The 26,859-nt window shown below is 42.5% G+C and overlaps 1 protein-coding gene across 1 annotated transcript in view; it reads right to left on the reverse strand.

Annotated features, from left to right (window-relative positions):
- The window catches only part of SMO (smoothened, frizzled class receptor), a 64,562-nt gene that overhangs the window by 16,719 nt on the left and 20,984 nt on the right, over positions 1-26,859 (reverse strand). The window contains exons 2-5 of the mRNA XM_073652527.1: positions 12,980-13,185; positions 4,791-5,000; positions 4,293-4,465; positions 1,043-1,262 (exon numbers count right to left, since the gene is read on the reverse strand). Of these exons, the coding sequence (XP_073508628.1) occupies positions 1,043-1,262; positions 4,293-4,465; positions 4,791-5,000; positions 12,980-13,185 (809 nt within the window). The remainder of the gene's footprint in view (positions 1-1,042; positions 1,263-4,292; positions 4,466-4,790; positions 5,001-12,979; positions 13,186-26,859) is intronic.

The following is a 26,859-nucleotide window of genomic DNA, read 5'->3' on the forward strand; positions in this document are numbered from 1 at the left end:
ATGTTGGTGCCACTGTTCTAGTGATGTTGGTGCCGCTGTTCTAGTGATGTTGGTGCCGCTGTTCTAGCGATGTTGGTGCCACTGTTCTAGCGATGTTGGTGCCACTGTTCTAGCGATGTTGGTGCCACTGTTCTAGCGATGTTGGTGCCACTGTTCTAGCGATGTTGGTGCCACTGTTCTAGCGATGTTGGTGCCGCTGTTCCTATGTGACCAGATCTGTCCATCAGTCTTGACCCATTGAAAACCTCACATGAGGAAACTGCTTTCTTATTGGAGGAGACTGATGGACAGGTCTGGTCACATGCTCCTCAGCAAAATCAAGTACCAATGGTATTTCCGGGAACCATCCCAAGGACAAGTTGTTCACCAAAGTTTGACACGCAATTATGTTTGATATAAATGTCTGCCAAGTACCATATATTGTTTTACGTAAACTTATCCCTTCCAACACAATATAAAAACCCAGTATGTCTATTAATAAACAGAGATTCTGCTGAGACAGACACGTGTGTCTGTCTTACTGAAACTTCATTCCTTGAGATCTCAAGCAAATCCTAAATCTACCTGAGAGACGTAAGATCCCATCTCTAACACAACACATCTGTTAAAGTAATTATAATGTGGCTGACCCCGTTATCTCATTCTGCAGCCAACAATAGACAGAGTAATGCAGAAGCCATAGGAGGAAAATGGTGCTAAATGTTTAATTAAACCCAATTGCTAAAATTATTTTCAGCCCCAATTGCATGCATTTAAGAAAATAATATTGTCCCCAAAGGTGGACAACCCCTTTAAGGTAAAATCACTACAGTCGAAATCCCACCCAACTGCAGCCAACCCACTGGCAGCCCGCCAATTAATAAACTGAGTTGGCGGGGTTTCAGTCGCTTCAGTTGCCAAGAACATTATTTTACCCCCAGTGAGCCATTCAGAAACTGCAACGGCTCTCACTGGGGTGCGAGGGCCCATCATTCACAGAACGGAGACAACTCTTTGTACCAGGTCATTCATGAACGACCCATACCTAATTATCTAGTCTTACCTGAGCTACTGCTAGAATAGCCACAGTCAGCACAAAGGGAATGGACCAAGTGATCAAATGGAAGTATGAGGTCTTGCCAGAGAGTGGCTGGTGAGTGGTGCCCAGGGCTTTGAAAGATGTATGCCAAGCGTATGTCAACATGACAAACCAGATCACCCCAGACATCATGGAGTAGTAAACAATGACAAATATGATCACACAGGACAGAGTTTCATTCGATCTAAAAAAAAAAGTTACAAAGAGCATGAGATTTTACACTTGTTCCACTTTCTAGTCGCATTCATGTAAAATATCACAGTAAGATGAAGTTCTAGACCAGTAATATGGCATCACACAACCACATAGACCATGCGAACATCAGTGACTTGTTTTCTCCAAGAATCAAGGTCGTTAACTCAGAAAACAGAATATTGCTCTCCAGCTGTTTTTTTGGGACTACAACCTAAATTATGCCACTGTGTGGGCATACATCTCCCATAGTGTTTTTTGCTTCCATTAGGTAAATTAAGCCGTATAAACACCTTTGCTGTACAGTGGCTTGCAAAAGTATTCACCGCCTCTGCATTTTTTGTGTTGCGCTACCTCATAACCTGGAATTTCCCTGTTTTTTTTAAGGTTTGCATCAGTTCATGGAAAGAACATTCATACAACTGTGAACATTTGGTTTTCTTTTTATTGTGAACCAAACAACAAATAAGACAAAATAACTGAAAACTTCAGTGTGCATAACTATTCACTCCCTAAAGTCAGTACTTTATTGGGCCTCCTTTAGAGGCAATAACAGCTGCAAGCCACTTTGCATAAGTCTCTATGAACTTTCCACATCTTGCCACTGGGATTTTTGCCCATTCCTCAAGGCAAAACTGCTCCAGCTACTTCAAGTTGTATGGTTTCCTCTGGTGTACAGCAATCTTCACTTCTGACCACAGATTCTCAATTGGATTAAGGTCTAGGCTTTGAATAGGCCACTCCAAAACATTTACACGTTTTACCTTAAACCACTCGAGTGTTGTTTTAGCAGTGTTCTTTGGGTCATTGTCTTGTTGGAAGGGGAACCTTCATCACAGTATCAAATCAATGACAGACTGAAACAGGTTTTGCTCAAGAATATCTCTGTATTTTGCAACATCCATCTTCCCCTCGTCTCGGACCATTTTCCCTGTCCGTGCAGCTGAAAAACATCCACACAGCATGATGCTGCCACCACCATGTTTCACCGTGGGGATGGTGTTCTTGGAGTGATGAGCTGTGTTGGTTTGGCGCCAGACATAGCGTTTACCTTGGTGGCCAAAAAGTAAAATTTTGGTCTCACCTGACCACAGCACCTTGGGGAGTCTCCCACGTGTCTTTTGGCAAACTCAAAACGAGCCTTACAATTTTTGTGTGTAAGTAAAGGCTTTTTTTCTGCCCACTCTTCCATAAGGGCGACCTCTATGGAGTCTACGGCTTATAGTGGTGGTACGGACAGATATTCCAGTCTCTGCTTGGGAACTCTGCAGCTCCTTCAGGGTTACCTTTGGTCTCTGTGATGCCTCTCTGGCAGTAGTGTTGAGCGAACGTCCTCGGATGTTATCCGAGTATCTTGGGTGTGCTCTGATAATATGTTTGAGTCCCTGTGGCTATATGTTTTGTGGCCATAGGCAGCCGCAACACATTCAGAGATTGCCTGTTTGTTAGGCAATCCTGGCATGTGCTGCGGCTGTCTACCACCGCAAAACATGTAGCCGCAGGGACTCAAACATATTATCAGAGCACGCCCAGGATACTCGGATAACCCCCAAGCAAGCTCGGATAACACATTATCCGGGCATGTTCGCTCATCACTATTGGGCTGACAGACTGTGTGACACTTAGATTGCACACAGGTGGACTTCCTTTCACTAAACGTGACTTATGAAGGTTACTGCTTGCACCAGAAATTTTAGGGGCTCCATAGCAAAAGGGGTGAATACATATGCACATGCCAATTATTAGTTATTTGATCCCATACATTTAATTTATGCCTACATTTTTCTCACTTCACCAACTCAGACTATTTAGTGCTGATGCATCAAACACAAATTGGATTACAAAAATATTTCAACACAGGTTGTAATGTACCAAATAGATATAAAGCCAAGGGGAGAGGGTGAATACTTTCACAAGACACTGTATATGCCTAGACCTTTTGTACACTCTACCTAATAAATTTGGTACAACCCACTAAAAGTATTATGCCATTTTTTTTGTTATCCAAACATACGCATTTAACATTTGAGAGAGTTTTTTTCTCAGTTTGAACATATGTGAGCCATCACTTGATCATGTTAGAGCGTAAACTGATTCCTGAGGTCCCCAATAATGAGAAGCCCTCCAATCACTAGGACAGATTGGTCTTAGTACATTTAGAGAATAATTGAAGCAGCAAGTACATATCTGCTGTGACACTGGCACTCTATTCAAAGTCTATGGGATTTCCAAGTGCTGTACTAAATATCTGTCCCAGCCCAAAAGACATTGAATGGAGCGGCAGGGTACAGCACAACCAATTCTTCTCTATTCACTCTATGACTATACTGATTAATTTGGGTCCCAGCAGTGGGGCCCCAGGCAATCAAGGATTTATCACCTATTTTATGGATCAGAAGAAAAAATCAGGAGCGGATTTAAGAAAAAGAAGAGGTATAAATGTTTCCATTATATAGGTTACTCCTAGTTTTGGATTACAATATTTCTTATAAAGTACTGATCCAAAACTGAAGTGCAAATGATGTCTAGTACTTTATATTGATAGCTTATTCTTAGTATAGGTCATCAATATCAGATTGGTTGGGGTGCGACACCTGGAACCCACCGATTAGCTGTTTGTGGTGCCGGTAGCGACCAGATGTGATAAGTTGTGAAGCGGAGCAGCATAGATTCCTCAACTGTAAAGTGGACTGCAGTCGGATGCTGTAGATCCACCACTATTCATTCGAATAGGGGCAGATGTGCAGTCCCCGGCCATGGTCACTATACAACTGATGGACCTATGCTATTCCGCTCTTCAACTGATCACATCTGGTCGCTACCGGCATCACAAACAGCTAATCGGTGGGTTCCAGGTGTTGCACCCCCACCAGTCTGATATGGATGACTTATACTAAGGATAAGCCACCAATATAAAGTACAGGACAACCCCTTTAATCAGTTTACCATTTATCCTTTCCAATTAGAAGTGTACTGAATTAGAAAACATTGAAAAAGAAAAAATAAACAGAATTAATCTTACGTGGGTTCTCCAAGTCTCATGGTGCCATCTCCACGGCAAACTATTTCTTTCCGGGCACCATCCATGAATTGTGCTAGCCACCCAATACTGCCCATGAAGAAGCAGGCATTGACATAAAATAAGATAACTGCAGGGTATCTGTTGGAATTTTTCCAATCTGAAAGAAATGTAGCCTGCCAAAAAAAGAGAAATAAATTAGGAATTTTATTCTCAATCAATGATGATGAGTACTGCAGAAACCTGTAAATCTGGAGTATGAATAAAGCCTATTTCACACAACTGTAATATGGCCATATTTTAGCATCTGCATTATGGCCACAAACAAGACCTTCCCGTCCACAGTTTTTTTTGCTGATCTAGCTTGGTTCGGTAGAATATTGGTTCAGTCCGTCCAGGTCTTGTGGCTATAATATGAATGCAGCTGCATTAGAGCCACATTAAACTGGCTTTAGTGTGTAGTAAAAAAGGATCAGTGGGTTCTACTGACCATCAGCTTACCAGAGTAAAAAAGGTGAAAAATATAGTGAAGGAGCTGAATATGGCGATGTAGACGTGCATCTCCCGATGCTCCTTCTGAGTAAACAGTGGGTTCTCACACTGAATACCACAGCCTTCCACATCCTCGTACCAACTTTTAGGATTGTCTGTGCGGACAAGTGGGGCCTCACAACGGCCAGAGCTGTTGAACTTGATGTTTAACACCTCGTTCTACAAACAAAGGAGCAGAGACGTTAAAGCCAAGCAGATGCACATACATTGTGTGCACAATTATTACGCAATTTGTATTTCTGAAAATTAATGTTACTATTGAACAACTACAGTGCTGTCAAACAATCCAAAAAGTTAATAAACCTGATTTAAGAAAATAAAATGTAGGTTTTGTTTTTATTAGGAGAATATCTATGTGTGCAGAATTATTGGTCAACTAATATCATTATTCTTTCATCTTTAAGGCTTTTACTGGCTAGCCAAGCAGTGGAGACTTCTATTCATGCAATGGAGCATTGTCCTGCATAAAAATCATGGTTTTCTTCAAAGATGCAGACTTTTTCTTGTACCATTGCTTGAATAAAGTGTCTTCGAAAAACTGGTAGCTGGTTTGGAAGTTGATTTTGAGTCCCTCTTTAACCCGAAATGGTCCAACTTGATCATCTTTAATAATACCATCCCAGAGCACTACCAACCTCCACCTTCTGGCATCTTAGTCGAAGTTAAGGTTTACTGATAAAGCCACGGTCTCATCCATCTGGTCTGTCAAGAGTCACTCTCATCTCATCAGTCCATAAAACCTTTGAAAAATTTGTCTTCAGATATGTCTTGACCCTGTATTGACATTTCCACTTCTGTGTCTTGTTCAGTGGTGGTTGGGTTTCAGCCTTCCTTACTTTGGTCATGTCTCTGAGCACTGAACACCTTGTATTTCCGGCGCTCCAGGGAGGTTGCAGATCTGGACTAGGACAGCACTGGGTTACAGGCCGTTTGACATTTGATTCTTCTCAAATCTTGTTTTGCAACCATGTTGACTATTTTAATACAACTTTTGATGGTTCTGTGATCATGCCACAATATCGTAGCAAATTTCAAGACTGCTGCATCCCTCTGTAAGATTTTTAACAATTTTTGACTTTTCAGGATCAGTTAAACTTTTTTTGTAGTGCATTTTGCCTAAGGAAAACCAGCTGCCTAATAATTCTGCACACCTTGATAAAAGGAGTTGTATCCTCAGGTCTCATCTTCATCTTCCCTTTAAACCACAAATACACATCACCTGATCTGCTTCATCCAATAGCCATTCAAGTTCATACAGCTTGGAGATGGAAAATATGCAGAAAAATGAGGATATGGTCAAAATATTAAATTGCCTAATAATTCTGCACACAGTGTAGATATGATATCTTACGTCAATGCATCAGACTATCATTAAATATAATAAAGATTTCAGCAACATTTTATAAATAATTATCAGTAGGAAAATTAGCAAAAAAAAGGTATTTTGTATATTGGATGTTCAGAGACTTAAAACATCTCATGTTCCTGGAGATTTAATTTTTTACATTTTCTTTCTTTTAGCTCCTGCATTTTATTGTAGTGCTGCCTGTCCAAGAGATGGAACCCTGCAAACACACTGAATTAATCTTCTCCATGCACTGATTTTGCTGGAAGGCCATCACTTTTGATTGGGATCCTAGTGGTCACATCCGCACCAACTATGGTCTCATTAAGATGTCCGTGGGTCATGCACGTGTTCTGTGTTTTTCACAGGTGGAACACATACCCATTATAGTCTACGGGGCTACTCTTACATCCATGTTTTTCTGCAGACTGAGCGGTCCGCAAAAAGGTAACATCAACATCTCTGTTTGTGATCTAAGTCTTGGATGACAATTACCAATACAAGTCTATGGATCCATGAAAATCACAGCACTCGGATGGCATCAGTGTACAGTCCATGTGCTGCCCGTGATTAACATAGTAATGAACAGGAGAAGCTTTGCAATTTTTTTTTATTTCATTACTTTATTTTTTTGTAATTTTATTTATTTTTTCATCATTGGAAATCACTGATGAGTCACTGATGATAAAAACTGACATACTGACCAAACACTGATGAAAATGTGATCCAAAACACTGATGAACAACAGTCCATGTTTTTACCTGGGACATCTGAATTTGGTCAAAGGGTGAATTTACACTTGCCAATTTTCATAAATGGGCTTTCCCATTTATTTATAAAAATAACTGTTTCCCAATAACCAACCAACTAACAAATAAACAAAACACTTGTTCGTTGGGTGAAATGATTTTTAAGCTTCTGGGCAGTGCATCATCTTGTGTAAACATCATCCTGTGTTGCGGAGAACACTGACAGTCTATGCACTCATCTATTACAAGTGCTTCTCATTAAATTAGAATATCATCAAAAAGTTAATTTATTTCAGTTCTTCAATACAAAAATTGAAACTCATATATTATATAGAGTCATTACAAGCAGAGTGATCTATTTCAAGTGTTTATTTCTGTTAATGTTGATGATTATGGCTTACAGACAATGAAAACACAAAAGTCACTATCTCAGTAAATTAGAATAATTAACAAAAAAACACCTGCAAAGGCTTCCGATGCATTTAAAAATGCCCCTTAGACTGTTTCAGTAGGCTCCACAATCATGGGGAAGAGAGCTGACTTGACAGATGTCAAGAAGGCAGTCATTGACACACTCCACAAGGAGGGTAAGCCACAAAAGGTCATCACTAAAGAAGCTGGATGTTCATGACGCGCCCCCTGGGCCTGTGTTGTGCAGGGAATACCCGGAGCCGGATCGCTGGGGGTTGTAGTCCTCGTGGCGATGACCCGGTCCGTGCCCAGGGTGGTCAATTCAGTGGCAGTTTTAGTATTGTGATAACAAATGTCCGACTACGCCACCCGTGTATTGCGGTCAGTGGGGACCGCAGCTGCGCTGCAGACCGCTGAGGCTGATGTTGTATGCGCAGCCAAGTATGGGATAAATCCCCACGGGAGAAGTATTGCCTCAGGGCAGCTAGTGTGGATGATGAGAGTGATGGTGTGAGCGTCCCAGTACTGATGGTGCTGGTGCGGCGATGAAACACAGAGACGTGTGGTTGCAGTTTCCAATGCTTTACTCACAGTTGTGATCCGAGTCACTTCTGCAGGGAATGAACAAATAAAGTAGCACACTGTAACACTGAGTATATAGATATGAAATATGAATAGCTTAACTGCTGTAGAAAATAGAAATAAATGAAAAAAATTTTTTGAAAAATTTTTTTTGCGCATGTAAATATGAAGTATGGAAAATGAATAGCATTACTGCTGTAAATAAATGAGAAATCTTAGCGCATAAATTGGCCAATTCATGTGTACCTGACAGCCGCGGTAAGGCGTTTCTCGATGTCAGGACCTATAATGTGAATACCTCTCTAAGAGACCTCCGTCTGCTTATGTATGGGAAAGACAGACCCTGATGCATTTAAAACCACCTGCGGCATGGGGGTGGGGGTGGAGTGCTCAGTCAACGCTAAATCTAGTAACAAAGAAAACATGTCAGGACCTATAATGTGAATACCTCGCTAAGAGACCTCCGTCTGCTTATTTGGGGTGGAGTGCTCAGTCAACGCTAAATCTAGCGTTGACTGAGTAAGCGTTGACTGAGTAGTAAGCACCTGTTCACACCTAGTTTTTGTAGTGGAAGTGCCGTCATTTTCTTTGTTACTAGATTTAGCGTTGACTGAGCACTCCACCCCCACCCCCATGCCGCAGGTGGTTTTAAATGCATCAGGGTCTGTCTTTCCCATACATAAGCAGACGGAGGTCTCTTAGAGAGGTATTCACATTATAGGTCCTGACATCGAGAAACGCCTTACCGCGGCTGTCAGGTACACATGAATTGGCCAATTTATGCGCTAAGATTTCTCATTTATTTACAGCAGTAATGCTATTCATTTTCCATACTTCATATTTACATGCGCAAAAAAAATTTTTCAAAAAATTTTTTTCATTTATTTCTATTTTCTACAGCAGTTAAGCTATTCATATTTCATATTTCATATCTATATACTCAGTGTTACAGTGTGCTACTTTATTTGTTCATTATATATGGAGGTAGCTGCTCTTAGTAAGCACCTGTTCACACCTAGTTTTTGTAGTGGAAGTGCCGTCATTTTCTTTGTTACTTCTGCAGGGAATGACTGCCCAAGCCGTGCTGCGTCCACCAGGCAAGGGGCTCGACCAACTCCCAGGCAATTCCGGAGCGTGGCACAGGGCTCCCTTCTCTTCCCTTCTCTGGCCGTCCTCACCAGTGACCCACCTTTGTCCAGCTCCCTCGGGCCTTCTCTTGGCGAAACCTACCTCCAGTTTCCTTGACCCTATGTGGTTTGCTTTCCTGGTGGATGTAGTGAGGGGTCGCACCAAGATGTGGTCACAACCTCCGGTCTTTGGCTGAGGAATCTGTTGCCTCCACCAATTTGGGTTCCGGTACCCTGCTCTGCCAACCCTTCACCCACAATCTCCTGGGCCTTTGGGGTTCCTTCTGCCTTCGTGTCTCTGGGCCTTTCTCTGTATTCCTGTTCCTTGTTTCCTTTCTTTCTTCCTTTGCTGTTCCTTCTCCTCTCTCTCTCTCTCAGGCCCCGGCCTCCTGACAAGGCCTGCCCGTGGAGCAGAGCCCATGCAGCAGCTCTGCTCCCTGTCACTTCTCCTCCTGACTGGACTGACTACTCTAAGATGGTGCCCACCTTATATACCTCCTTCTAACACCCGAGCCCAGGTGACTAGCAACCAATGGGCTCCTACCTATGCCCAGAGACCCACCCCTATCTGCTCCTACACCACTGGGTTTTCCTCCCCCTCCCCACTCCAGCCAGGGACAGAAGCTGTCGTGCCTGCACTTCTGTGGGAGCACCGTTGAGCTGTCCCTCGGAAATGGGGTGTGTGTGGTGCATGCAGCTAAACGAGTCCTGGTCCACACTCCATCCTTACCCGGGAGTGGAATATCACACCTCTGGTTTGAGGTGCAATACCCCTGTAGCAGCCGAGCCCTCGGGGTGCTACATTCACAGAGTGCTGTATCCAAGCATATTAATGGAAAGTTGAATGGAAGGAAAACGTGTGGTAGGAAAAGGTGCACAAGCAACCGGGATAACTGCAGCCTTGAAAGGATTGTTAAGAAAAGGCCATTCAAAAATTGGGGGGAGATTCACAAGGAGTGGACTGCTGCTGGAGTCATTGCTTCAAGAGCCACCACACACAGATGTATCCAGGACATGGGCTAAAAGTGTCGCATTCCTTGTGTCAAGCCACTCATGACCAACAGACAACGCCACAATCAGTGATGGTTTGGGGAGCCATGTCATCTGCTGGTGTAGGTCCACTGTGTTTTATCAAGACCAAAGTCATCGCAGCCGTCTACCAGGAAATTTTAGAGCACTTCATGCTTCCCCCTGCCGACAAGCTTTTTGGAGATTGAAATTTCCTTCTCCAGCAGCACTTGGCCCCTGTCCACACTGCCAAAAGTACCAATACCTGGTTTAAAAACAACAGTATCACTGTGCTTGATTGGCCAGTAAACTCGCCTGACCTTAACCCCATAAAGAATCTATGGGGTATTGTCAAGAGGAAGGTGAGAGACACCAGACCCAACAATGCAGACGAGCTGAAGGCTGCTATCAAAGCAACCTGGGCTTCCATAACACCTCAGCAGTGCCACAGGCTGATCGCCTCCATGCCACGCCGCATTGATGCAGTAATTGATACAAAAGGAGCCCCGACCAAGTATTGAGGGCATTTACTGAACATACATTTCAGTAGGTCAACATTTCGGATTTTAAAAACATTTTTCAAGCTGTTGTTATAAAGTATTCTAATTTACTGAGATAATGACTTTTGTGTTTGCATTGGCTGTAATCCATAATCATCAACATTAACAGAAATAAACACTTGAAATAGATCACTCTGTTTGTAATGACTCTATATAATAGGAGTTTCACTTTTTGTATTGAAGAACTGAAATAAATTAACATTTTGATGATATTCTAATTTAGTGAGAAGCACTTGTATTAATCATTCTGTGTGCATGGGAAGTGCGGTTGGCCTGTGTCAGCAGACGACTGTAAACCCACCCTAATCCTGAAAATGATCGGGTTGCCGCACAGTGGGCACGAGATTTCTATAAATCTCATCCACTTTGCTGGAACTCTAAGGAGACGTGTTATTTGTGCAGCAACAATATGCAGTGGCAAAAACTCACCCAAAACCTCATCGTGGGAACTTTACCTTACGCTACGCTCCCACAATGAGTATTTGGTGAGTTTTTCATGTGGCAGGTTTTCTGCACCAATTAGCTAAATTCCATTACTTGCATTTATTTTATTGCGTTTTTATTACTTTTTTGCAGTTGCAGTTTTTGTCTATTGTTGGCGCGTCATCTTTTAAATTAAGCTGCTTTGCTTTTAATACTTCCTGGTATTTGGCTTTGACAGAACTTGATTGATACAGTTATGTGTTAATTACATGCACTTTTAGCGCGTTTCAGCAGCAGAAACGCCCCAAAAACTCATGTGTGTTTTACCTGCATAAGTATGGCTTTTCTGCATAAAAAAGAAAATTGTCTCTTTTGCGCCAGTTTTTTCTATTTCATTTGTCATTTTAATTATTTTTCTTTCAATGAAAATCACTGATGATAAAAATTGAAAAACCGACCAAACACTGATGAAAATCAGATCCAAAACACTGACTAGTAACAGTCCATGTTTTTACCTATGCGAAAAATCAGGGACGTCTGAATTTGGGTGAATCTGGGTGAATTTATACTGACCAATTTTCATGAATGAGCTTTCCTAGTAATGGCTTTAGGAAATCACTCTTTAGGTTAAGCTTCCACTATCATTTTTTGGTGAGTTTTTGACGCTGCGTATTTTTGCTGAGCAAAAACGCAGCATCTTACACTTCCAGCAAAGTGGTTGGGAGTTACAGAAATCTCAGGCCCACTGTGCTCTTCATTTAATTCAGCGTAAACTGCCCTGCGGTGTGTGCTTGGAATCTGTAACATCGCAGTTCTCTTGTGGGCACGCTGAGTTTGATGCACAGACTTTCCCCATAGAATTGCATTAGATGCAGAAAATCCGCAGGTAAAAAAAAAACTCATGCATTTTTTGTGTGTTTCCACTGTGGAAACTCACTAAAACCGCCTGTAATCAGCACATGACTGCATCAATGAAGTTTTGTCAAAGCCGTTACTTGGAAGTATCAAAGACAAAGCAGCTTTATTACAACATGACATACCAAAAAGAGGTAAAAACGGCAGCGTCAAAACCGCACGCAAAAAAACGCAAAAACCTAATTGGTCCAGAAATGCTACAGAAAATCTGCAACAACAAAAACTCACCAAATACTCAATGTGGGAAAGTAGCATAAAGAGACTTGAAACCCCCATTTGTAGACAGCACTTGGTCAGATATTATCCTCACTTATAGGTGGGACTGACGAGACAGTGGTCCTCCCTCTGGAGCAGTGCTACATTGCATTCTTGTCACATAATGCAGGGGGAGATATGGAAGCCTATCAATGTAATCTACTTCTTTTAGTATGGATTTGGCCAGTAACGAGGACCTTTCACTTGCCAGAAATATATCATTTCTTTACCTAGTCTAAATGCCATGATTCTCCTGAATATGACATTGCTGTTTTTATTTTTCTTGCTTCATCCCAGAGTTATGACTCCATCTTTTCGGTATGTAAATTGTATCTTGTTAGCCACATGGCATGTTCCTCAAAGAAGTTTTGAGGATCACAACCCCTTGGTTAACAAGGCTACTTTACATATAGGTAAGATGGGGCCATACTTCGGGAATGGAGAGGCTCAAGAACAAAAGAAAAACAACACCAGATTCAAGTGCCAATTCCACCAGGTTAAAAAAAAAATTACATATTTATGGAAAATGACATATCCGCCCTAAACATCTTTCATTTATTTTTCTTTGTACATTGTGGTTTACTAAAATTGCAATGAAACATGTTTGGAAATATACATATACATAACATTTAAAAGGTAATCTGTGACCAGCGACACATCAATGGAATCAGGGTCTCAGCCCCTACATCATGATGCTGTCAGATTACATAGAAAAAAAACTGCTGACAGATTCCCTTTAAACAGCTTATAAGTATTTGCTTACCGGACATCCCTCAGGAAATCGATCCGTGAAGCACTTTAGAAAATCAGGCCAGCCCCTTTCACGTTCCACAATAGCGCAAGGTCCACGTGTAGCAAGACAAAGACCTTGACTTGGCAGCTCCACTTTGCCCGCTTCGCACTTCGGCATGTACACAGCACATAGCAGGGGTTGTATGGCCTCCCAGCAGCGAGGGGCGTTCCGTAGCCCTGTATACAACAGGAAGGAGGGGGTTCAACTGGAGACCGGTGCACGGACTCAATACGGCATCGCGAGTGCAGAAAAGGAGGAGGTGTCCAGCACTCAGGTGAGTAACAGCCAAGCTCTATTCTTCCATTGAAAGCAAGTACAGAACAAACATGGACAAGAGCAATTCCAATCCGACGCGTTTCGGATACACGTGGTATCCTCAGCTGTGCCTACGACTGACAGCACCACGTGTATCCAAAACGCGTCGGATTGGAATGGCTCCTGTCCATGTGTGTTCAGTACATGCTTTCAATGGAAGAATAGAGCTTGGCTTTTACTCACCTGAGTGCTGGACACCTCCTCCTTTCCTGTATACAAGCAGTACACATTTATACATAGCTCAGTGTCACCAAAGAATTGCATATACTTTTCATGCACAGACATTTTACTCACGTCATGTCCATACACTGAGGTACACTCAAAAAAAAGCGATGCAAAGTTGTAGATAGCAACGTGCAGAAAAATACTGTTGTTTTGAGGTGTGACATATGGAGAAAAAAAATTATATATATACAGTATATACACACACACATACATATTTAATACGGATAAAAACATCCAGGAACAAAACATCTTCATTTAGTGGCGATTTGATTGCAGACACATTGGGTGGTTTTACCAGGATTGTATTTTATTCCAGTTCTGGCAGAGGCGCATGCCAGTTGTAAGAAGCACTTAGGTCATTAAGTGGTGTGCGCCTCTTAATGAATTAGGTCCATCTTACTCCAGTGGTCCCTTCATTAATACTAGCATGCACAACGGGCCTGAATGCCCCAGAATTCTAGCTTGATTTGTGCCACCTTTAATGGCAAATACCTTGCAACACGTGTAACGTGTGTTAGACATGTTTTTCAACCTGCTTGACCATTGATGTGGACTACCTTAAAAAGGTATAGTAGAGCAAAAACAGATCATATGCCAAAAACTAGCATCATTTTCAGTATGTGAACAGGGGTGAGATAACACAGATGGATCCTCAGCCGTTTAAGAGATATGTAGGAGAGATTCAAGTATATCCATAAATGCAGATGAAGCAATTTCCATCTCTGTAGAGAGCAGAAGCAAAGGAGATTTTTGTATGGATAAAGTGTGAATATGTGCCAGAAAAATAGCTGTAAGAATCTTGGGTGTGGTGCAGCAGATCATCAGGTGGATTAGATATGTTTCAAAAGTCAAAAGATAATTATGTATAACTAGATGGTGGCCCGATTCTAACGCATCGGGTATTCTAGAATAGGTATGCGGCCGACCGGGAGCAATCAGCAGAGCGGTATTTAAATTTGGCGCCAAAATCGCTGATTGGTCGAGGCCGGCAACCGCGACCAATTAGCAAAGCGGTGTTAAATTTTGGCGCCTATATCGCAGATTGGTCACGGCCGGCGGTCGCGACTAATCAGCAGAGCGGGGTTTAAATTTGGCGGCAATAATGCTGATTGGTTGCAGCCGGCGGTCGCGACCAATCAGCAGAGCGTTATTTAAATTTGGCGCCAATAATGGTGATTGGTCACGGCCGCGACTAATCAGCAGAGCAGTGTTTAAATTTGTCGCCAATAATGCTGGTTATTCGTGACCGGTAACCGCGACCAATGAGCAGAGCGGTGTTTAAATATGGCACCAATATCGCTGATTGGTCACGGCCGGAGACCGCGACTAATCAGCAGAGCGGTGTTTAAATTTGGCACCAATACTGCTGATTGGTCGCGGCCGGCGACCGCGAGCAATCAGCGGACCGTTGTTTAAATTTGTCACCAAAATTGCTGATTGGTCGCGGCCGGCCACCGCGACCAATCAGCAGAACGTTGTTTAAATTTGGCGCCAAAATCGCTGATTGGTCGCGTCTGCCGTCCGTGACCAATCAGCAGAGCGTTGTTTAAATTTGGCGCCAATCTCGCTGATTGGCCGCGTCTGGCGTCCGCGACCAATCAGCAGAGCGTTGTTTAAATTTGGCGCCAATCTCGCTGATTGGTAGCGGTCGGCCGGCGGCCGCGACCAATGAGCAGAGCGGCGTTTAAATTTGCCGGCCATCTCGCTGATTGGTCGCGGCCGGCCACCGCGACCAATCAGCAGAGCGGCGTTTAAATTTGCAGCCTATATCGCTGATTGGTCGCGGTCGCCGGCCGCGACCAATGAGCAGAGCGTCGTTTAAATTTTCCGCCGATATCGCTGATTGGTCGCGGTGGCCGGCCGCGACCAATCAGCAGAGCGGCGTTTAAATTTGCCGCCCATCTCGCTGATTGGTCGCGGTGGCCGGCCGCGATTAATCAGCAGAGCGGCGTTTAAATTTGCCGCCCATCTCGCTGATTGGTCGCGGCCGGCCACCGCGACCAATCAGCAAAGCGGCGTTTAAATTTGCCGCCCATCTCGATGATTGGTCGCGGCCGGCCACCGCGACCAATCAGCACAGCGGCGTTTAAATTTGCCGCCCATCTCGCTGATTGGTCGCGGCCAGCCACCGCGACCAATCAGCGTCGTATTAGTGTGGGCCCGGGAGCGGCGCTGCTTGTGCGGCTCCTTCTGCTGCGAGAAGCCGGGAGATGAGCGGCTACTCGCAGCAGAAGCATCCCGACAGGCGGCGCCGCTCCCTGGTCCTCCGTTCACACTAGCTGTCGGGAGATCAGCGGGCCAAGTCGCTGATCTTCCGACGTTAGCCGCATGGAGGTCAGCGGCGCCGGTCGGGGTAGTTGTGCTCATCTCCCCGCTGCATCGCCGCTGACCTCCGTCCGCCAGATGAGCCGCTAAAAGCCGCCATCTTTTTTCAGAAATCCCGCGGCGCCGATAGGCCGCTGCCGGACCAATGAGCGACGCGGGATTTCCAGGACAGACAGACAGACAGAAAGACAGACAGACAGACGGGATAAGACAATTATATAGTAGATTCCCCAGTCTAAGGCTGTGTTCACACGATGCGTATTTCATGCGTTTCCGCGGCGTTTTTGCAGTTGCGTAAACGCCGCGGAAACGCATGAAAAACGCATGGTAGAAGGGCAGCAATGTTCCCCAATGGAAATCCGCATGTGCTGTGCCCATGATGCGGATTTTTCCGCAGCGTTAACGCTGCGGTCAAAAATCCGCAGCATGTCAATTAATTTTGCGGAAACGCGGCGATTTCGCCGCCATTGACTTGCATTAGAACGCGCCAATTCCGCAAGACAGCATTTGTACTTGCGTAATTGGTGCGTTCTAATGTGCGGATGGTACCCGGGTGTGGAGGAGAGGAGAGTCTCATCCACACCCAGGTACCATTGAAAAAGCTGTAAAAAGAAGAATAAAATAAAAAATAAATGTATTCTTACCATCTGTCGGCCCGCGCTGCGCTCCCGCTTGGTTCCCGGCACTTGCAGTGAGTTGTAGGACCTGCGGTGACGTCAGAGTCATGTGACGGGTCACGTGACGCTGACGTCGGCAGGTCTTTCAATTCAAAGTTGCCGGCAGCCGGGAGAACGGAGTGAGCAGGACAGCGCGGGCCATCGGAGGTAAGTATATACACTCTCTCGGTTCACACTGTATAAATCCATGCTGTTTGCATGGATTTATACAGTGTGACCTAGTTATCAAGCACTTTCCAGGTGATGCTAACATCGCCTGGAAAGCGCTTGTCAATCTGCATGCGGAAACGCATGTGAATCTGCATGTGGATCCGCATGTATTCTGCAGGAAAAACGCATGCACAATCTGCATGCGTTTTTTCTGCCAGGGAGATGCAGAAATGATGCAGAAATTTTCTGCTTCATTTCTGCATCGTGTGCACATACCCTAAGGATAGTGACATGAGGAAGGTGGGAGGGGGACAGGGTTCTACCAAAGGGGCATATCAGCAACAATATAGCTGTAGGAAGGAATCATCTCAGCCAGCTTCAAAACTTGAACAGATCATTTATGGATCGTTAGTATTTACTGGAGTATAAAACAGGCCATTTCAGCACAAACCACAATGTACGAGGGCCTAACCAAGAGGAATTCTGTATGAGGGCGCAGGTCATTTAACAATCTAAATTTAAAATAGTACCTTAAATCAAGCCATAAAAGGTGTGGGGCTTAGTAAAACTACACTTAAAAGTGGGCGTTTTTGCCTGCATTTTTGGCAGTTTTCGGGGACAATTCTCGGAAGTCCTGTCAGTGGGGCTTAACTTTCCCAAATTTTGGTGGTTAACTGTTTGCAAGTATATTATTTAAGGAGAATTAGAACAAGCATGTCAGGGGTGATGTCAAATCCTCTTTGATACCAGGATTTGTTTGCTTCTGTGTGGATTTTGTATCATACTATACATATTTACTGTATGGATACTGTACAGAAAGCCCAACATTTTACAGATTAATTCAATAATTTGTCTTTACAATTGACTCAGATACTGAATCAGCTCTGATCTTTGAAAATACAATGCTATAAGAGCTGGAATAATAATAATCTTTTTATTTATATAGCGCCAACATATTCCGCAGCGCTTTACAATTCAGACAATTTACAGACATTATGGACACTGTCCCGAATGGGGCTCACAATGTAGATTCCCTATTAGTATGTCTTTGGATGATCGATGATCGCTATTTCTAGAGGCAAAATGAAAGCACTGCGCGGACTTCCCCCCTGAGTAGCAGACCTGTGCGTTGTGAATAATGTTCGCTGCAGTACTATCGGGAGCCAAGAACTCCAACCCATCAAGGAACGAGCAACTGTGGATTCAAGGATGTCACTTACAGGAAAGTGCAGCAATGTTTGCAGATTAGACTGAACTAATTGGTTGAAGTCTTACTTTGAAGGATTGTATGTATTTATAGGGATCAGCAAATTGTGGTATATTTGTGTGTTTATGACTGGTATTCAAATAAGCACTCCAAAATTTTATGCTCAATAAATGACAATTTCCATAAGCCTCGTCATCACTTGTAGTAAAAGTGGTATCAATTCAGCCAGTGATACGAAAAGAAAAGTCTTCTCTGCTCGGCAGTAAGGCTCAAAGCCGCTAGTCAAAGGTTAATGACCGCAGCACTAATTGCAAGCATGGCAATCAACAGTTTGGGAGGAAGTAAGCCACATCTCCTTCAAGGTGGATCTCTAAGTTGACCTAAAGGTGTTCTCAAAGGGAAGATAGGTGCACTAGAGTTCTAGTCCTCTTCCTCGCTGAAGAGGCAATTTGCTTATTCGAATTCCAAGAAGAGCATGCATGGCGTATAAGTCTCCTCACTCTGACATGCCAGGCCTGGCCTGTCTCCACAATGAGAAACGTGAGCCCTTAGATCCCAAAGGGAATTAGTCACAGAAAGAGGTATTCTCTGTGTTAGCCTGCACAGGGCCAAATGTCTGTGTCTGTAGACAGTCATGAAGCAAGAGCGGTGGCTGAGTGTAGGTTCAGGCCACTGTATCATACTGATAACAGCAGAAGTGCAATGACGAGTTCTGTGGTCATATTGAACGCTAAGCATGGCTCTTCACTGCAAAAGACGGCAGTAAGGAGTGGGTTACACTGTGAGAGGAATCTAACTGGTAATGTTTCTCCTTGTGGAGAGTGACAAGCCTGGTATGCCAGTGTAAGGAGGCTTATAAGCCATGCAATGCCCTTCTGGGAGAAATATGCAAATTGCCTCTTTAGAGAGGAAGAGGACTTGAACTCCAGTGCCACCTATTGGAAGTAGCAATCCTAAAAGTCAATATTGACTCTCTAATGAGCCTTGCCATGACCCTTTGCTAGAGTAAAAAGCCTAGTAAAGAGCAAGGGGTCACCATAGTATAACCTTACCCAACAAGAAATCAATACTTTAAAATAAGTAATACATGCCACATTACACATACTCTCACATAATGAGAGAAGAAAAAATAATCTTTTCAATAATGATGTTTCGTTTGGCATCTGAAACTCCTATGTACATAGCCATATACAGTAGGGAAAATAAGTATTTGATACACTGCCCAATTTGCAAGTTTTCCCACCTACAAAGAATGGAGAGGTCTGTAATTTTTATGGTAGGTACACTTCAACTGTGAGAGACAGAATCTAAATAAAATCCAGAAAATCACATTGTATGATTTTTACATAAATAATTTGCATTTTATTGCGTGAAATAAGTATTTGATACAATGGAAAAACAGAACTTAACATTTGATACTGAAACCTTTGTTTGCAATTACAGAGGTCAGACGTTTCCTGTAGTTCTTGACCAAGTTTGCACACACTGCAGCAGGGATTTTGACCCTCTCCTCCACACAGATCTTCTCCAGATCTTTCAGGTTTCGGGGCTGTCACTGGGCAACATTGAGTTTTAGGTTCAGGTCATGAGACTGGCTAGGCCACTCCAGGACCTTGAAATGATTCTTACGGAGCCACTTCTTATTTGCCATAGCTGTGTGTTTCGGGTCATTGTCATGCTGGAAGACCCAGCCACAACCCATCTTCAATGATCTTACTGAGGGAAGGAGGTTGCTGGCTAAAATCTCGCGATACATAATCCCATCCATTCTCCCTTTAATATGGTGCACTCCCCTTTGCAGAAAAGCACCCCCAAAGTATGATGTGTCCCCACCATGCTTCATGGTTGGGACGGTGTTCTTGGGGTTGTACTCATCCTTCTTCTTCCTCCAAACACAGCGAGTGGAGTTGATACCAATAAGTTCTATTTTGGTTTCATCTGACCACATGACCTTCTCCCATCATCATCCAGATGGTCATTGGCAAACTTCAAATGGGCCTGGACATGTGCTGGCATGAATCGGGGACCTTGCGTGCCCTGCAGGATTTTAATCCATGACGGTGTAGTGTGTTACTAACGGTAATGTTTGAGACTGTGGTCTCAGATCTCTTCAGGTCCATTGACCAGGTCCTCCAGAGTAGTTCTGGGTTGATTCCTGACCTTTCTCAGAATCATACTTACCCCACGAGGCGAGATCTTACATGGAGGCCCAGACTGAGGAAGATTGACTGTCATCTTGTGTTTCTTAAATTTTCTAATAATTGCATCAACAGTTGTTGCCTTCTCAACAAGCTGCTTGCCTATTGACCTGTAGTCCATCTCAGCCTTGTGCAGGTCTACAATTTTGTCCCTGGTGTCCTTAGAGAGCTCTTTGGTCTTGGCCATGGTGGAGAGGTTGGAGTGTGATTGATTGAGTGTGTGGACAGGTGTCTTTTATACAGGTAACAAGTTCAAACAGGTGCAATTAATACAGGTAATGAGTGCAGAGTAGGAGGGCTTCTTAAAGAAAACTAACAGGTCTGTGAGAGCCAGAATTCTTGCTGGTTGGTAGGTGATCAAATACTTATTTCATGCAATAAAATGCAATTTAATTATTTAAAAATCATACAATGTGATTTTCTGTTGTTTTTTTTTTCATTTTAGACTCTGTCTCTCACAGTTGAAGTTTACCTACAATAAAAATTACAAACCTCTCCATTCTTTGTAGGTGGGAAAACTTGCAAAATCGGCAGTGTATCAAATACTTATTTTCCCCACTGTATGTAATACCATTACAGTGAAATCTGTCATGGCTCATTTGTGGCTTGGGATCTCCAGTTTCTCTCTCTCCTATATGCAATGATCTTTTAAGCTGATTTATGACCCAATCAAAGTTGGACTTTTCCTTACCATCTATTTTTTGTGGTAACATGTAGCTAACAATACTTTTTTTTTACCTGCCCCCCTCCCAAAAAAAAAGAAGTTTCCTGATCTAAAGCTGATAGATATATGAAAAATGGACAAGTGTGTGCCCAATAGAAGTTGGCCGATACTGTACAGCAGTTCTTCACAAATTTATAGGCACCTATATGCCACATAGCTTGTAATGTAATACTTAGTTGCTGAAGGGAATTTTGTTGATACACTTATTCAGACAGCTATAAGAATTTTTTTGTTTTCATGGTCTCACACTCATAGCCACAACAGCCATACCTTTTTTATTTTCACATAAGCATAGGTACGTGACTTCTTGTTTTTTGAAAAATTAAGCTATACGTTTATACTAACTTTTAGTATGTGTTAAATGCATTAAAAAACCTGTTACACTGTTTTTATTTATGCCATTTACCAATCACCACGAACAAGCTGTTCATTGTATTGTATGAGTTGTTACAATACTAGGGATACCAAATATATCTACTGTATGTTATTACCAGTTTGTCATGTTTATTTAAAAAGGTTTATTACAAAAATACATTTATTGTAATTGTTTTTTGCACCATTATTTTGTCAGGGTAAGAAAGAATATATATTTTTCCACTTTTATACTTTTATACTTTTATACGCTTTGCTTATGTACTAACCACCATTTTGTGTCCTATAACAATAAGCTTTCCTTGCTACGTGTTACTTAGATCGAAACTTATGCTAAGATGGTGCCAGTATCAGCCAAGCACCTGTTTCAGAGAAATGAAACCAAAACATCAACTGACTGTTGTCTGCCCAGAGACTGAGTTAAGGAGTCGTGGACCAATCAGGAGTGGCTGGATACTAGACATTTATGGCTTACCCCGCCCCGAACACTCCCTTTCCCCTCCCCATTATGTAGTGTATTTAGGTTTGTGCATGCGGAAATAAAGACAGAACATTGCTGAGATCGTGGCTTGCCAGTAGCCTCTGAGCATGCTCTGAGTTTGAACCAGCTTGTTGTCTGACTCATTCTTTGAATGGTTGACCCATGCTCATAGCCTTAATTTGGAGTGACTGGAGGACGAGTGGAATGTCGCTACGACCCCGACAATTTTTTCTATTTAAACTTTTACCGACTTCTTTTTTACCTATAGTTTTAATTCAGGGGTGCATAAAATTTTTTGTTCCAAGAGCCAGATTGCCATACTGAACCAATCCCAAGAATTTTTTAAAGGGGTAATTACATGAATACATCACCAAAACCACCATCACTGCATTAATATATCATCGGAATCAATTTTTGAGTATTTGGAAAGGATTCGGAGAGTTTCTGCTCCAAAAAAATCAGTTTGAACAATCATCCCCATAATCTCAAATCTCTACGTTCTACAGTGGTGGCCAAAAGTATTGGCACCCCTGCAATTCTGTCAGATAATACTCAGTTTCTTCCTGAAAATGATTGCAATCACAAATTCTCTGGTATTATTATCTTCATTTAATTTGCTTGCAAGGAAAAAACACAAAAGAGAATGAAGCAAAAATCAAATCATTGATCATTTCACACAAAAAACTCCAAAAATGGGCCAGACAAAAGTATTGGCACCCTCAGCCTAATACTTGGTTGCACAACCTTTAGCCAAAATAACTGCGAACAACCGCTTCCGGTAACCATCAATGAGTTTCTTACAATGCTCTGCTGGAATTGTAGACCATTCTTCTTTGGCAAACTGCTCCAGGTCCCTGATATTTGAAGGGTGCCTTCTCCAAACTGCCATTTTGAGATCTCTCCACAGGTGTTCTATGGGATTCAGGTCTGGACTCATTGCTGGCCACCTTAGAAGTCTCCAGTGCTTTCTCTCAAACCATTTTATAGTGCTTTTGGAAGTGTGTTTTGGGTCATTGTCCTGCTGGAAGACCCATGACCTCTGAGGGAGACCCAGCTTTCTCACACTGGGCCCTACATTATGCTGCAAAATTTGTTGGTAGTCTTCAGACTTCATAATGCCATGCACATGGTCAAGCAGTCTAGTGCCAGAGGCAGCAAAGCAACCCCAAACATCAGGGAACCTCCGCCATGGTTGACTGTAGGGACCGTGTTCTTTTCTTTGAATGCCTCTTTTTTTTCCTGTACACTCTATGTTAATGCTTTTTGCCAAAAAGCTCTACTTTTGTCTCATCTGACCAGAGAACATTCCTCCAAAACGTTTTAGGCTTTCTCAGGTAAGTTTTGGAAAACTCCAGCCTGGCTTTTTTATGTCTCGAGGTAAGAAGTGGGGTCTTCCTGGGTATCCTACCATACAGTCCCTTTTCATTCAGACGCCGACGGATAGTACGGGTTGACACTGTTGTACCCTCGGACTGCAGGGCAGCTTGAACTTGTTTGGATGTTAGTCGAGGTTCTTTATCCACCATCCGCACAATCTTGCGTTGAAATCTCTCGTCAATTTTTCTTTTCCGTCCACATCTAGGGAGGTTAGCCACAGTGCCATGGGCTTTAAACTTCTTGATGACACTGCGCACGGAAGACACAGGAACATTCAGGTCCTTGGAGATGGACTTGTAGCCTTGAGATTGCTCATGCTTCCTCACAATTTGGTTTCTCAAGTCCTCAGACAGTTCTTTGGTCTTCTTTCCTTTCTCCATGCTCAATGTGGTACACACAAGGACACAGGACAGAGGTTGAATCAACTTTAATCCATGTTAACTGGCTGCAAGTGTGATTTAGTTATTGCCAACACCTGTTAGATGCCACAGGTAAGTTAAAGGTGCTGTTAATTACACGAATTAGAGAAGCATCACTTGATTTTTCAAACAGTGCCAATACTTTTGTCGACCCGCTTTTTTAGGTTTGGTGTGGAATTATTTCCAATTTGGCTTTAGGACAATTCTTTTTGTGTTTTTTCATTGATGACAAATTAAATGAAGATAATAATACCAAAGAATTTGTGATTGCAATCATTTTCAGGAAGAAACTGAGTATTATCTGACAGAATTGCAGGGGTGCCAATAATTTAATAAGTTAGACATTATTCCATTTCATTTGAAAAAATGTATTCACTCAAAAATGTATGGCAGCAACACATCTCAAAAAAGTTAGGACAAGGGTCATCTCTACCATTATGTAGCATCTCCTCTTATTTTTATAACAGTCTGTAAACATTTGGGAAATGAGAAGAACAATTGCTTGAGTTTTATAGAGGAATGTTTCTGTAGGATTCTAGATGCTTAACAGTCCTGGATAGAGATGAGTGGATTGCTTTGATGGACCCCGGTCCATGGTGCAGGGCAGTAGTCTCTAGTCATGACAGGAGCTGTGCGAATTTCCTTACCCAAACACCACACAGATGAAGTCTGCCAGCCTGAATAATCATAAACCAAGCCTGAGATACCGGAAAGTAAGCAATCCGCTCATCTCTAATCCTGGCTCTTGTTTGCTGGATTTATCATTTCATAATGCGCCAAATGTTTTTTATTTGTGAAAGGTCTGGACTGCAGGTGGCCAGTTCATCACCCAAACTCTTCTACTGCGAAGACATGCTGTTGTGATGGCTGTAGTAGGTGGTTTAGTCTTTTCTTGCCATAGGCACTAATGCAGCCCCATCCTATCAGAGATGCAAGTTTTTTTACGTATGCTGATAACAAGCTGAATGGTCCCTCTCCTCTTGTGTTTGCAGCACTTGTGGTGCCATAAAGAATTTCAAAATTTTGATTCATCTGACCATAAGACAGTTTTCCAATTTGCCTTGTGGCTTTCTCAGCGAACTATGTCCACAATGATTTCTAGAGGTATTTCTGACTCCAAGCAGTGATTTGCACAACCAAATCATGCCTGTTTTTAATGCAGTCCTGCCCAAGGGCTCGTAGATCATGATCATCCAATAGTGACCATCAGTTTTGTCTCTTGTGCACATGGATTTCTCCAGAAACTCTGAATCTTTTGATGATATTATGTGCTGCAGATGGTGGGACATTCAAAGTCTTAACAATTTTACGTTGAAGAATATTTTTTGGAAATTGTTCCACAATTGTTAGATGCAGTTGTTCTTAGATTGGTAAACCATTGGACCATCTTTGCTTGACTCTGCCTCACTATCATGCTCTTTTTATACACAGTCATGTGACTTAGTTGAAAATTGTCCCTCAAGCTGTTTTCATCAGTATTAGGGCTCGCTCACACTGGAGTATAGTACGGAGGAGCGCAATGTGAGAAAATCTCACATTTCACTCTGACCAATGTTATTCAATGAGGCAGAGCAGATCTGAAATTTTTTTCTCATGCTGATCGAGTTCAAAGTCGACTTTTCCTGAACTTTGCGGTTTCATGCAAAATTTAAACATTTTGAAATTTAATTTGCGGTTTGCAAAAAAAAAAACATTACTAGGCACCACGTCCCATACTGCTGAAGCATCAGTGAGCGGGCTAATGTCATTTAGCGTTGCCACGTGGGTTTCCCCATAATGCCCTGCAGCTATGACACCTTATGGATTATCATACCTTGTACAGAGGTGGTCAGTACCTGGACCATCACAGATCAGTGGTTTCCAGTGGAACACAGTTTGTATTTTCCATTTCCAAAGTCACTGGTTCTCTCGCTTCTGTAGTGTGTAAGCTCTTTTAGTCAGGGGTGTCATTTTTCTCTTTCTCTAGCTTGGAAAGTGTAAGCTCTTATGGTCAGCTATCTCCTCTCCTCCACGTGTATTTTCTGAGCAATTACAAGTTACAGTATTGAGATTTGTACGATGAAAAATCATTGACGTCTGATCGAGGCCTACGTGACACCCTAAGGCTAGGATTACACCATTTTTTAAGACATTCAAAAACGACAAGTTTTTCAAGGGGACTTCAGTTCAGGAAATGCTCCTTTATTGGGGAAGGTTTTTTTAGATCTTCTCTTCCTGAAGGGGCTTTGAATAATTTTGGAAGAGTTTTTTGCCATCTTTTAATTTTACATTGCCTAATTTGGAGCGGATCACATCAAAGAAGTGACATACATTTTTGTTTGTTTTTTTGTTACACCAGGCATTTTTCAATGTAAAAAAGTAGAAAAAAATTCCCAAATGAACAGCAAAATGCACTTCTTATAGAAATGAATAGGAAACGTTTTCCAAGAATTTTTAGACCACGTGCACACGTTCAGTATTTGTAAGCCAAAATCATGAGTGGAACAACCAGAGGAAAAGTATAATAGAAACACGTCACCACTTTTGAATCTTCAGCCACTCCTGGTTTCGTTTTAAAAATTATGAGGTATAAATCTCACCAAATACTCAACATGTGAGCTTGGCCTTAAAGTGGCTTTTGAAGAAGATTTTGGAAAGGATGTGAACATTGCCTATTTCAGACCAGAGTGTTATATGTGTGCTGCCGTGTTGAAATAAGATAGCGCACAGAATAGGGTTATTGAATAGGGTTCTTCAGAAGACAGTTTCTCTCACATAGACCAAGTGCCTTGTAGAAAAAAAAATAAATAATAATATTGCAGCATCCACAGGTCTGTTCGGTATATTTAATGAGAATCGCCCGCTCAAGTCTATGAGTGCGCAAAAAATAAAAAATAAAATCCCATAAGGATTATCTGTATTGCATCTGTTTTTTTCATGGGTATATTGCAATTATTATCATAGGAAATTGTATTTGGCCTTTTAAATTTTATTAATTTTTGATGTACAAAACAGATGACACACAGATGGCATATGGATGAAAACTGTTCCTTTTTCCTGGATTAAAAACTGACTATTTTTCAAACACACGTCTGAACCCGGCCTTATTCACACACTGCAGATCTTGATGCAGAAAGTTCTGCACCTGTTGAAATTCACTTGAATGGAATCAATTAACAATTCTGCAACATAATCTGCAAAGTCTGAATTCTTTCTCAGGCTATGTGCGTGACGTGCCCCCTGGGCCGTGGGGTACTCGGTAGCCGGGCCGGTCGGTGCTGGGGATGTCACGGTGGCAGTGACCCGGTCCGTGACCCAGGGTGGTCAATTAGAGATTAAAGAAAAGGGGAATAAAGTTTTTAGAGATAATGTTCGTGACGCCACCTGTGGCATGCGGCCAC

The sequence above is a fragment of the Phyllobates terribilis genome, unplaced genomic scaffold (assembly GCF_046119375.1).
Source record: "Phyllobates terribilis strain yellow unplaced genomic scaffold, ASM4611937v1 Scaffold_11__3_contigs__length_659146591, whole genome shotgun sequence".
Taxonomy (NCBI): domain Eukaryota; kingdom Metazoa; phylum Chordata; class Amphibia; order Anura; family Dendrobatidae; genus Phyllobates; species Phyllobates terribilis.